This window comes from Cupressus sempervirens, chromosome 3 (assembly GCF_028749045.1).
Source record: "Cupressus sempervirens isolate cs-2001-9-10 chromosome 3, ASM2874904v1, whole genome shotgun sequence".
In the NCBI taxonomy this organism is placed as follows: domain Eukaryota; kingdom Viridiplantae; phylum Streptophyta; class Pinopsida; order Cupressales; family Cupressaceae; genus Cupressus; species Cupressus sempervirens.
In genome coordinates, this window is record NC_143120.1 from 538175508 (window position 1) to 538188506 (window position 12999).

Below are 12999 nucleotides of genomic sequence, written 5' to 3' on the forward strand. Positions count from 1 at the left end.
GCAAAAATTATTGAATTTATTGAATTCTAAAGTATTATCAAAGAGCAGACAAAGAGGAAAGCAGAGCAAGTGTGAGACAATTTGACACTAAATTCCTCAACTTGCAGAGAATTTGTACATTACCGAAATCTTTGAAGCACATATTTGTGAGCCAAGAAGAGTTCAAATCATCTTATTCTGTAATGGCCTTTGTGGGCTCTCTGAAAAAATTATCTATAGTTGGTTAAGCAATGCTATCAAGAGGCAATTATGATATTTTACCAACAACTTGATTAGAATAATAGGAGTCAGAATGAGTCATACAATTTCTATCTAGCAATGATCCTTCTTGAGTGTATGAATAACTTATTATATACTATTTATCAAAAGCATAAAGCTGCTAAGGATTATCGTTTCAATGTATAAATGTTTTGATTCTATCTTAATATGAATACGTCTGAGTTCTGATCTGCAGAGTAATTAGACAAGGAAATGATCGTAGATTTTGCTTACTATGTGAAGAAATAGAGGACCCAATCCTAATGATGATACGATCACCATTTCTGGTTTACTTTCTTATGATCATATGAATGAATGGGTCTTGGTGTATGAAAGAATGGGATCCTGGAACTTATCAGTCTTCCATATTCATTGATTTCTAATCGTGTAATTTCCTGAAACTGATCACTCTTCCAGTATGATTTCTTTGTGATAATGCGATTTCTTGGATCCTGTTTCTGCTTGATACTTTCGTTCTTCATATGTCCAAAGCCATGTAGTTGGTGGTAATAAACCTTCCAAATATATAGCAGATCATAGGCTCCTTGAGCACTGAGATCTGAGTTTCAATGATTAACAAGCACAAGTCTTCCATCCCTCTTTTATGAACTGAGACTTCCTTTAATAGCTATCAAGTGGGCATGGTGTGAGGAGTTGTATGTCCTCAACCATGTCTCTTTAAAACAGCTTAATTAATCATTTCCCTAATCAGATTTATTCCTTGTTCATTAATAATACTATTAACTAACTGATAAATTCTTTGATCAAACTGATTGCCTTTCTCCTAGGCAGCAATAATCTTATTGCATGCGTCCTAAATTCACCAATTATTATTAATGTATCATTGCTAATGTGCATTAATATGCAGGGAATGACTTCTTTGAATTCGCGAGTATCAGTATATAAGTAATGGGTTGTCTTATTTAAATTTGCACGTGTTTTCTATATAATGTGTATTCCAAATCAGGGTGGTCCCTATGCATACCACCGAAATTGATATGATTCCCAGACTCAGCAAGCCTTCAAGAATTGAATTATAGAACATAGAAATAATCCTCCTTGGTCGAATAACTTCCTTACCAAATCCTTTCTTTAGACACATCTTATAACCCGTGTTTCACATAGATAGAAAATGGTTTTATTAATTATTTTTCCTTTTGGGAGGCTGGATAGCATATAATAGGCTATTGTTCAATGCCTTCTCGGGAGGATTATTACATATTCAAAGAAGATTCATGAAAAGAACACAGAGATCTTTTTATGATATCTATGGGAAGAGAGCTAAGAAGATAAAGAAGGGAACTTCAAACTTGAATTGAAATTTTAAATTGTAGCCTTTAATTTTTATTCTTTAAATATAATTATTTCAATCATAACTCTATTTTGTAGAGAACAAAGCTTCAGTGAGGGTTTTGTGCTTAGTGGATGTGGAGCAAAATCTACTAGATTACATTAATGAGGCCATTGACAATGCCAAATAGGCCATCCAAAACTACTATAAAGGGGACAACCAAATCTGAATCTGTTTAGGAGATAATTGATTGGAGGTGGAACAATCAATTCCATAAACCCATTCATGCAGCAAGATACCACCTTAAACCCATCTTTTTAAGAGGACTTTACAGATATCAATGGAGAGGTTATGGAGGGCCTCTCAACATACATAAAGGATATGATCCTTGAGCTTGTTACAAGGGATCTAGTTAGGGGAAGCTAATAAATTACTAGTAGATTAGAGAAAAACTTTTTCTTGACCATTGGCTATCTAAGGGAGAACCACCCAAGCACCAAGTAACAAAAAAGTGAGTCTTCACTTGTAACTTCAGCTATTGTGGGCTAACCAACTTTTGAAAATTTTCTATGTAGTTGATCGTTGGGAAGATTGGACTGGAAATGCCTCAAATATTCAAAAGCTAACCCTTCACATTTTGTCTCAACCTCCTTGTATTTCTAGAAGTGTGCAAAACTAGAATGAGGCCATTCACACAAAAAAAAGAACACACCAAATTGACACAAAAGACCTAAATGACCTCACCTTCATAAGATACAACCTTCTCCTTAGCTCAAAAAAGAAGACAACTTCTTAGGAACTAACTTAGATGGAATTAATCTATATACCAACTAGAACACACACAATGAGGGTACTATCGTGTCATGTCCCCATTTTGGAGGCAATTTGATTTAATTAATTTAATTAATTAAGTTGTCCAAAATAATGAATATTTTATGAGGATGACTAATTAATTATTTTAATTAAATAAATAAGTGATATTAAGTTAATTATTTATAAAGTTATCAAATAAATAAATATTAAAAGGTAACTTTATATTTAATTAATTTAATAAAGTGACTTGAATTATAAAATATTTTTTATAAAGTCACTAATAGATAAAATAAAATAATGTTCTAGAAGTTTTTGGAGAAAGTGAAGAAAAAGAATAAATAGGCACCTCGAGCTTCATTCTAATCATCCAATTGCTTATTTCTCTCTTGACATCAAATTGTGATTCAGTCACATAGTCTATTGTGGAGCCAAGTGGTTTCAGATAGTCAGTTGATCTTTGGGAACGAAAACTCCCTTGGATTAGCATAACTGAGGAAGTGAAATATCTTCTGAAGAGTTGCACATTTGGAGGTGATACTTCAGTCACTTCAGCTAGGGCATCATTGGGCCTAAGGCCATTTTCAGCATTTCAGCATTTCAGGAGACAATTTTTAGCAGGGCTGAAATTATTGGAGGTCATTTCTAGCAAGTCTGAAATTATAGGAAGCCATTTCAAAGCAGACCCAAAAAAAGCAGGCGAAAAAAGTAGTCCGAAAAAAGTAGGCCGAAAAAGTAGACCCGAAAAAAGCATGCGAAAAAAGCAGTCCGAAAAAAGAAGCTCTGAAAAAAGCAATCCAAAAAAGCAATTCGAAAAAGCAAAAACGAAAAAAAAAACAAATCCAGAAAAAGAAAGTGGAAAAAGCAAATCAGAAAAAAGCAAAGCAGAAGGGGCAGCATTGTAGAAAATTATTACAGCCATCTACAATCAAGTTCTTCACTTCTCATTTGGCATATTTTCTGAGAAAAGTAGGTTTTCAGCTGAGTACAAAATATAGCTTCAGCACTTCACTATTTTCATATTGTACTTGTCTTTTTTTGCCATTTGGCATTATTGGTATCAAAGGAAGGCTAGGATTGTGCAATTAAAGAGCATTGTAATTTTTAGACTATCTATATTGTAAACCTAGAGTTTGATGATCAGCTTATTAGTTTGCATGCCAATTGTTTGACAAAATGTCAATTGGCTGTAAGTTCTCTTTTTGGCATAAATAATGTTATAATTTTGCATACTAAGTGTTTATATTAATGCCACTCGATTGTAAGTGCATTAATGCCATCCTAGGTTGCATCCAAAGTATTTGTCATAATTACTAATTGTTGTACCTGCATATTGCAAGTAGTTTAAGTCACATATTTGTATTGAATATTGCCAAAATTAGTTGCACATTCATGTTAGGTCATTGTTTATACAATTTTGTAAGCATTCTCTTTGAGGCAAATCCAAACAAGAATCACTGCAACAATCTGAAAAGTTATATCAGTCAGATGACCCTTGCTTGCAAAGTGTGCGACGAAATGTCAAACAATTGAAGTATAAAGATTTTTTTGTGATTGAAGAAGTTATAACCTATTGGGGTTATTACAGTGGTATCAGAGCTATTGACCTGCCATCCTGTTGGGTAGATTGGACATTGAATCAGTTAGTTAGTCATGTTTACTTCAAGTACCCAAAAGCAGTGGGACAAGGATATGAAGAAGCTTAAACAAAATTTGAAAATGTTGGATGAAAGTCAGAAAAGGATGAATGAATTGATAGTTTCCATGTTTAAGAGGACTACATCACAGAACAAAGACAAAGAGGAACAAGAGGTCTCTACAAGTGAGGTATCTAGAAACCTCTACAAGGAGTTTGCAGCAGTTGGTGACCAGCATATAGCCGAATCTAGGGAGGACAAAAATCAGACTAGCTTGGAGGAAGATGTTGGGCACACAATACTTTAGAAGGTAGTGGGAATGGATATTACGCAAATTGATAGTAACGGTCAACTTGATGCTCAAGTTAAGACAATTGTATACAGGTCGTCAGAGGGTGATGTCACAAGTACTCGGGATGGTTTAGTTCCAACAGGCAGTGACTACAACATAGTGGGTTTAGATGATGATTATGAGGATGTTGTTGTGCATGATGGTGAGATACTTGGTAGAGATGAGCAGACATTGAGCATTCATGGCTTTGCTGAGAGAGAGTACCAGGCACAGATAGATGCTTCGTCACATGAGGCTGAGGCTGGTAGTACTTCACATGATTTGTCCAGCCAGCTGAAGGTGAGCGAAGACAATATTATGACTTCATTATCTCATCATGACAGGATGCGGGATATGATAGAGGATCACATTCGGATGATTTAGTTACAGGGTAGACATAAGGGAGTTTAGGCGAAGTCTTCTTGTGTTGACTTACAGGCGATTAGGGAAGGAATGGGAACGATGAAGTTGAGTTATTTACATCTTCTATCAGATCGTGACCATCTTCTTAGACTTGTCAGAGACTATTCAGATGCCTTGAGGAGGAAGGAGGAGGAAGTTGACAGGCTTTCTCGTGAGCTTGAGGACACTCGAGCTTCTTTGGTGAATACTCCATTGGCATTATAGGACTAGGAGAGACATGGGGATAAGCATGGCATGGAGTTGAGTTTAGTTCCATCTTGCACTCCTGATACTCAGCTTTCTGCGGCACGTAAATCATATGTGGTTGTTGATAATGTTGTGAGTTCATCTTGCATTCACATCCAGGATACAAGGACAATGTCAGACAGGTATGTGGAGTTAGTTGGTATTGGTCATATTACACAGGTGAGGAGTTTGCTTGAGTGACCAGCTGATTCTAGTTTACGGATATGGACTCGAGATTGTTATATTGGTGTTTGGGATTCAGTTGACTGGAGATCTTTAACACTTTTTGGTAGCAGTGATTGTTTGGGTGCTATCATGGATTTGATTAGCAGATTGCACGGTGTTGTCTTTTCTTGTACCAGCGGCTTGTCCGATGTTGGTATTAGTTTTTATACACCGGTGTTGGGCTTTGTTCATATATCCAGTCGACCATTCTTGCTGGAATGTGTTGATGATCTTTCATATTTGGCAGTGTGTACAGATGAGTCCCAGGATCATATTTGCATTGATGACATCCAGGAGGATGTAGTGGGCAGTTTTGAAGACTTAGTTTCCTTGGCAATTTCTTTTGGTACAGAGGAGTTGGATAGCGGTGCTACAGTTTTTGATACTTCGTATGTTGATATGAGCTTTGGAGTTGATTCGCAGGATATGGATGGTAATACTCTAGAGACCAGTAACTTTGAGGATACTCCTTTAGACAGTGCGTTAGAGGAGGTTGGTAGGAGATAGTCTAGCCAGTACCATCATGTGTCTAGTCAATTGAGAGTTAGTGAGCGAGACATTGCTATCGCTTGCCAACATTTCGATGCTGCTCGTCAGTTGTTAGCAGTTTATGGATGGGGTTCTCCTACTAGTGATGAGCAAGGAGGCAGTTATCTTTCCTTGATAGAGTTCCACTCTTTATGGGAGGCTATCTGGATTCTGAGACAGAATTATATGCAGTTGGTAGCCGACAGAAATTATCTTATGGAGTGGGGGAGTACAGCATACGATGCATTATTGGCCAAGGAAGATAAGGTGAGTGAGCTTACTCAGCAGCTTGAGGTGACTTATGAGATTCTTGAGAGTACACAATTGGCTTTCGAGGAGTCACAATTTCATTTGGCTAAGGTGACCGTGGAGTTAGAGCGACTGCAGTCTTTACTAGATTCTGTACAGTCACAAGCTGTGGTGTCTGGTGATCCGAGGATGTCCATGGTCGAGATTGTCAAAGATAGCGGAGATGGAGATGCATCCATCTTTGATACTAACATTGGCATATCGGGTTCGTTCCCACTAGAGTCAGGTTTAGTTGAGTTGGGTGTTGTAGCAGATTGTTGTGGTATGCCTAACATAGTGGTGGCCTCTAGTACTGATGGCATAGAGACTAGAGATGTTGTATCAAAGATCATGTGTGATGTTGGTGAGTCGGCAGTTGGCATGGTTCCTGCTAGTAATACTCCCTTGGTGATATCTTCGGAGGTAGTAGTCAGTTCCAACATGGTTAATGATCGATTGCAGTTAGTTTCATCTGGATTGCAGTCTGAGCCACTGACTAAGATTGGCGCATTCTATCGGCATTACACTGTGAGGTATGCTCATCAATTTACCTTTGATGACCATGTTGATGAAATGATGATACAGAGATGTACTTTGGTTCCCAGTGCTTGTCATCAGTTATGGGACAGTTTGACGCCTCAGGATGAGAGTTGTGATGGGCATGACATGGCAATAGATTCTGTGGTTGACAGCTTGATAATACATTACTTAGAGCAAGATTTTGGAAGTGATGCTTCAGCGATTGTTGTTATTGTTTCTACTCCTTTGGCTATGACATCTCCTGACTTAGCTGGTGATCAGTCACAGTGGGTTGTATCACTTGTTCATGGTGAGTTGTTGACTGAGGTTAGTTCTTTTTATCAACATTATACTATAGGGTATGTACATCAGTTAGCATTTGATCCTTGTGTTGAGGAGTTGATGGCAGGAAAATTTGGTTTGGGTTCCATTTCTTGCTGTTTATCTTGTGATGTCTTTTCACCATCAACCGTGCATGGGAGTTATGGTTATGAGACAGTGGCCGATGATCTGTAGAGTTGTGTTGACTGCAGGAGTTGTACAGTGTGTGGATTTTCCATACTTGGTACAGTTTCATTCGGGAGCGTTCAACATTGTTGCAGAGTTGGATTGTACATTCCGTATAGGCCAGTGGGATGCGTTGATGGTATTTACTATGTTGGCAGTTGTGATTTTGGAGTTTGGTTGAGCTGTAATTGTCAGTTTGATTATGGATTCCTCTTGGTTATATTGTAGAGGATATTATGGGAGCCTGTGTTAATTGACAGTGGTATAGTTCATGACTACATTTGGGATCCAAGTGGATTGATTGGTTTATTGTTTAGCCATTGCTTGGGGACAAGCAATTTCAGGAAGGGCGGACTGTCATGTCCCCATTTTGGAGGCAATTTGATTTAATTAATTTAATTAATTAAGTTGTCCAAAATAATGAATGTTTTATGAGGATGACTAATTAATTATTTTAATTAAATAAATAAGTGATATTAAGTTAATTATTTATAAAGTTATCAAATAAATAAATATTAAAAGGTAACTTTATATTTAATTAATTTAATAAAGTGACTTGAATTATAAAATATTTTTTATAAAGTCACTAATAGATAAAATAAAATAATGTTCTAGAAGTTTTTGGAGAAAGTGGAGAAAAAGAATAAATAGGCACCTCGAGCTTCATTCTAATCATCCAGTTGTTTATTTCTCTCTTGAAATCAAATTGTGATTTAGTCACATAGTCTATTGTGGAGCCAAGTGGTTTCAGATAGTCAGTTGATCTTTGGGAACGAAAACTCCCTTGGATTAGCATAACTAAGGAAGTGAAATATCTTCTGAAGAGTTGCACATTTGGAGGTGATACTTCAGTCACTTCAGCTAGGGCATCATTGGGCCTAAGGCCATTTTCAGCATTTCAGCATTTCAGGAGGCAATTTTTAGCAGGGCTGAAATTATTGGAGGTCATTTCTAGCAGGTCTGAAATTATAGGAAGCCATTTTAAAGCAGACCCAAAAAAAGCAGGCGAAAAAAGCAGTCCGAAAAAAGCAATCCGAAAAAGTAGACCCGAAAAAAGCATGTGGAAAAAGCAGTTCGAAAAAAGCAATCCGAAAAAGCAATTCGAAAAAGCAAAAACGAAAAAAAACAAATCCAGAAAAAGCAAGTGGAAAAAGCAAATCGGAAAAAAGCAAAGCAGAAGGGGTAGCATTGTAGAAAATTATTACAGCCATCTACAATCAAGTTCTTCACTTCTCATTTGGCATATTTTCTGAAAAAAGTAGGTTTTTAGCTGAGTACAAAATATAGCTTCAACACTTCACTATTTCCATATTGTACTTGTCTTTGTTTGCCATTTGGCATTATTGGTCTCAAAGGAAGGCTAGGATTGTGCAATTAAAGAGCATTGTAATTTTTAGACTATCTATATTGTAAACCTAGAGTTTGATGATCAGCTTATTAGTTTGCATGCCAATTGTTTGACAAAATGTCAATTGGCTATAAGTTCTCTTTTTGGCATAAATAATGTTATAATTTTGCATACTAAGTGTTTATATTAATGCCACTCGATTGTAAGTGCATTAATGCCACCCTAGGTTGCATCTAAAGTATTTGTCATAATTACTAATTGTTGTACTTGCATATTGCAAGTAGTTTAAGTCACATATTCGTATTGAATATTGCCAAAATTAGTTGCACATTCATGTTAGGTCATTGTTTATACAATTTTGTAAGCATTCTCTTTGAGGAAAATCCAAACAAGAATCACTGCAGCAATCTGAAAAGTTATATCAGTCAGATGACCCTTGCTTGCAAAGTGTTCAACGAAATGTCTAACAACTGAAGTATAAAGATTTTTTTGTGATTGAAGAAGTTATAACCTATTGGGGTTATTACATATCGGTTCCCAAAACTGCAGATTGGAAATCCACAAGCCTGCCACTTCTTTGATAGGATTTTTTAATCAGTTATGGCCAACGAACGAGAATCACCTTGATTCTCTTGCACTTCGGGTCCGCTACACCTAGGTGGATAGACCTTCTCCTCAAACCTGATCACTTGATTCAGAGCTTTTCTAAAGTGAATTTAAGCTTTTGGAGTTCTCTAGTTGGCAAGGTCCTCAAACTCAATAAATTTGAAACTGAATGTCGAGTGTTTAAAATAGTTGGATGTTTTGTATAATGTTTCACAATAATGAATTTTATGCTTGTAGGAAGGAAGATATAGATTTTCTAACTTCAATAATAAAAAGACCAATACCTCTACTCATTTGGGCAATAGAGTCAACTTCAATCAATTTTCACGTACAACTTTATAATGTTCTATGCACTTATACTGCCAACAATTAAATAATCAAGATGTGACAGATCAAATATTTATGCAATCTTAAATTAGTCCAAATTGAACTTTAACTCCTCTGGTAGGAAGACAAGCTAGACACAGATACGGAAACAATTATATATATCACTATATCTATGATGATCCTATTCAAGATGCTAAATCACTGTGTCCACTTATCCAATATTTAAATTGTATACAAAATTTCAAAAAAAAATTACAAAAGACGAATCATCTACAATTTAAATCTTCATGCCATTTAGAAATAAACAAAGACATTTTATTTTATTATTAAAATAAAATAAATGAATTTATATTACAAGTCATATTTGAGCCCTTATTCCTCCTCCATACAAATAAATATAAAATGCTTCTTACTTAATATAAAATGTTCGAATATGTCTCCCTTTGAATGTCTCATTTTTTTCCAATATTCATATTTGCCAATATAATAAATCGTCACTTTTCACGAGTAAAAGTCACATCGTCTCTTGACCAAAGTAAATTATATTTTGATTTATCAAATTTAATTATCTTCTATCGGATGATCATGTATTAAAATTCGATCTTGATTGGAAATGCCGCATACACATCCTCAATGATTAGCGCACGATTTTAATATTCATACTTCACGGTGATATTGTTCATTCTCGCATTCATACTTACCAGGTCTTTTATACGCTGAATTATTTTCCAAATCCTTGACAATACTTGGATGATGTTATAATTTTGTCTTATATACTGCCATCCTCTGCATTTTGTCTCATCGCTGCACACTCTGTGTTGGTGATCTGGATAATAATATCCCATCTTCATCGTTGTGATTTTTAATTTCAATTCTCTTTCTTTCAATTGTATTTATATTGTGTATAAATCTGCTCATCTCTGTTTCTTTACAGCATCCTGATTGCAGATATTTCCATCATACACAAATATTGACTAAAATGTTGGATAATCACATAGAATTCTAGATCTTTCAGTGTGCTTGTTACTCCTTTATCGGATATGATCATCATATCACCTTGGTCAGGTGGTTGCCTAATATCAGATATGTATAGGATGGTGTTGTATGATGCTTTTACTTTCATGGTGATCTTTGTATATGCTTTGACTTGTTCATAGTTACATTGTGATATTTCTATTGTGACAAATCTGGAAGTCACAGTCCTTTACATCCTTATAAATACGAATGATGAAATGCTGAGGTATATACATGTTGCCCAAGTGTTTGCCTCCGGTGATATCACTGACTATTATATCTCAACCCTTCTTCATCGGCTATATTATGTGAAACTTTTGTAACTTCTTTCATTCTTCTGCTATCATTGATATATATGGAACTTCACCAAATCATGATATTTGTATTAGTTGTTGTGGCATCCCACTCAATGACAATATTATAAAGTTTTCAACATTATTTCACAAATGGAGACCTAAATTTTTGGGCTCCATCAGGTAACACCATTTTTACAAAAGACAGATTGTTATTTTGAGCCAAAGGAGTCATTGCCTTATAGAATAAAGGTACAGCTACAACATTCTAAGACAAGGGTTGAGCTACAACTAACTAAGAGTAGGGTTCCAAATTACTATTGAGCTTTAGGTTGTATAGGATAAAATATGGACAAGTTGGAAATGATTCAATCAATTCAAGTTATTCTATTTTTGTTGGCTAAAAATTTGTAAGCCATTGTGACCATAGCTTACAAAATGGGAACTTTAGGCAATAGTGTAGTGAGATAAATCTCTCCTCTCAGCAATAGGGGAGGCTCCCTTCTTACTGTAGATGGCTACAACAAAAACCCAACTAGAATTGACAAATGGATGATTCACTGGATCTATTCTTCTTTCAGGAATGATCTTACACTAACAACTACTAATTGCAATCTAACAAAATGAATCTATTGCTACAATAATAGCGGTGGCTTAATAATTGACGTAAGAACAACATTAAGACAACAGTTATAGCTTGACTTGTGTGGTTGAGAGCAAGACCCCAAAGTCTCTTACAAGCAACCTTCTTGAAACAAAAGGGCGAACAACTAACAAAGCTCAAAGTCTTTGTTCAACTATTTTAATATGAAGTAATATACTAAGAAGTAAAGCTCAAAGTCTTTAAATCCTAATAATTGCAGCCACTATCAAACTTAGCAATCTTGTCTCTAAAAGCTCAAAGTCTTTCAGGAACAACACCAAATGCTCAAATGCTTCACAAAAAGAGAAGTAACAAAGACAAATTTATCAATGCAACATAAGAAACAAAGATTGATTCCAAGCCTCACAACACAAAGTTTGGGAAAACTTGCTTCTTGATTCACTTCAGAGATTTATAACAAGAAATCGAAAGCCGTTACAAGCCCAACCTTCTTCTATAAAGCAAAAGATGATTATTTACAATGAGCTCTCTCCTTCATATAGGAAAATAGGATAGAGAAAAACAGAAGGAAAACAGGAACTCCTCAACCATTTTGACTTATTCTCTAACAAACTCCTAACTAACTAATTGACTTATTCAAAATTGCATGCCTAATTCGATTGCAATTTGACTACATGAGTTGATTGTATAGGGACATGTTATATGTACTTACAACATAATTGCTCTTTACATGTAATCTTCTTACTGCTATTTACTTAAAGCATATGAAAACTTTGAATCCTTGAGCCCAGCTAGACAGCTAAGCAATGTGATAAGATCATTGATCTCCTTCTTGAACTCTGACCTCCAAATGCCTTTAGGGAAAGGTTAGGTTTCCTTTGAATCAGTCGGTTGTCATTAATGAGTTTGATGTAGTAAGAACTATATTCACTCCAAACTTTTTGTCTAGTGATGCTTGTGACAAATGGAGTTTGAGGAACATGAAAAATCCAATCAATAGTCTCTGGATCAAGATTATTGATGGTATTGTCATCTTAGTCCCTGATAGTTCTAGAGGTTGCATCAAAATGTCTAGCGCATGCAAGGATGAATCAGGTTCATGAGCCACCATAGGAAAAGGTAGATAGCAAATGAATATGACTTTGTTTGATCCAAGTCATATTCTCAGTGGCTTTAGCATTGTCTCTTATGAGAAAATCTTCCATATCCATGTGTGCTACATTCGTATCTCGAACCTCAACATTGTAGGAAGTTACTTGTGATGGTGGGATGGAGTTGTTGTACTGGTCATACTGGCACTTCATCTTTTTCTTATCATTGCCTTTTGCTGATGAAAGCTCTTTTGACATTGCAGAGTGATGTACTTGTGCAACTGTTATATGGAAGTTCCATAGTGTAAGAACATCATCATATGAACAGTCCATAGCAAGCTTTTTCTATGTAGAAACACAGATTTCGGAAAAGGATGAATAGGGAAAGTGTATGAGATGATTGCAGAGAGAGAATGAGCAAATGGGTCACTCAGAACGGCTCAAAGATGGCTAGAATAGCTAAACACAAGTTGTTTGAAGTGGATTGCATATGCGGACAACGAACTTTAAAATGTACAAATGAGGAGTAAAGTGTAATGAAATGGAAACATACCATTCTTTAATAGGCACAAGTCATACTATGTATCCGGTAAGCATGTGAGAAATTCTTTTTCAACTATAGAGCTGCCATATGTATGTTCATGGAATGCATATTGGTAGGAATTCCGCTTGCA

At 35.7% G+C, this 12999-nt stretch overlaps 1 protein-coding gene across 1 annotated transcript in view; it reads right to left on the reverse strand.

Annotated features, from left to right (window-relative positions):
- Window positions 1–12658, reverse strand: part of LOC149567535 (uncharacterized) — a 47078-nt gene extending 34420 nt beyond the window's left edge. Inside the window, exon 1 of the mRNA XM_089816649.1 lies at window positions 12491–12658. Within this exon, the coding sequence (XP_089672775.1) occupies window positions 12491–12658 (168 nt within the window). The remainder of the gene's footprint in view (window positions 1–12490) is intronic.
- Between the last annotated feature and the right edge of the window lie 341 nt (window positions 12659–12999).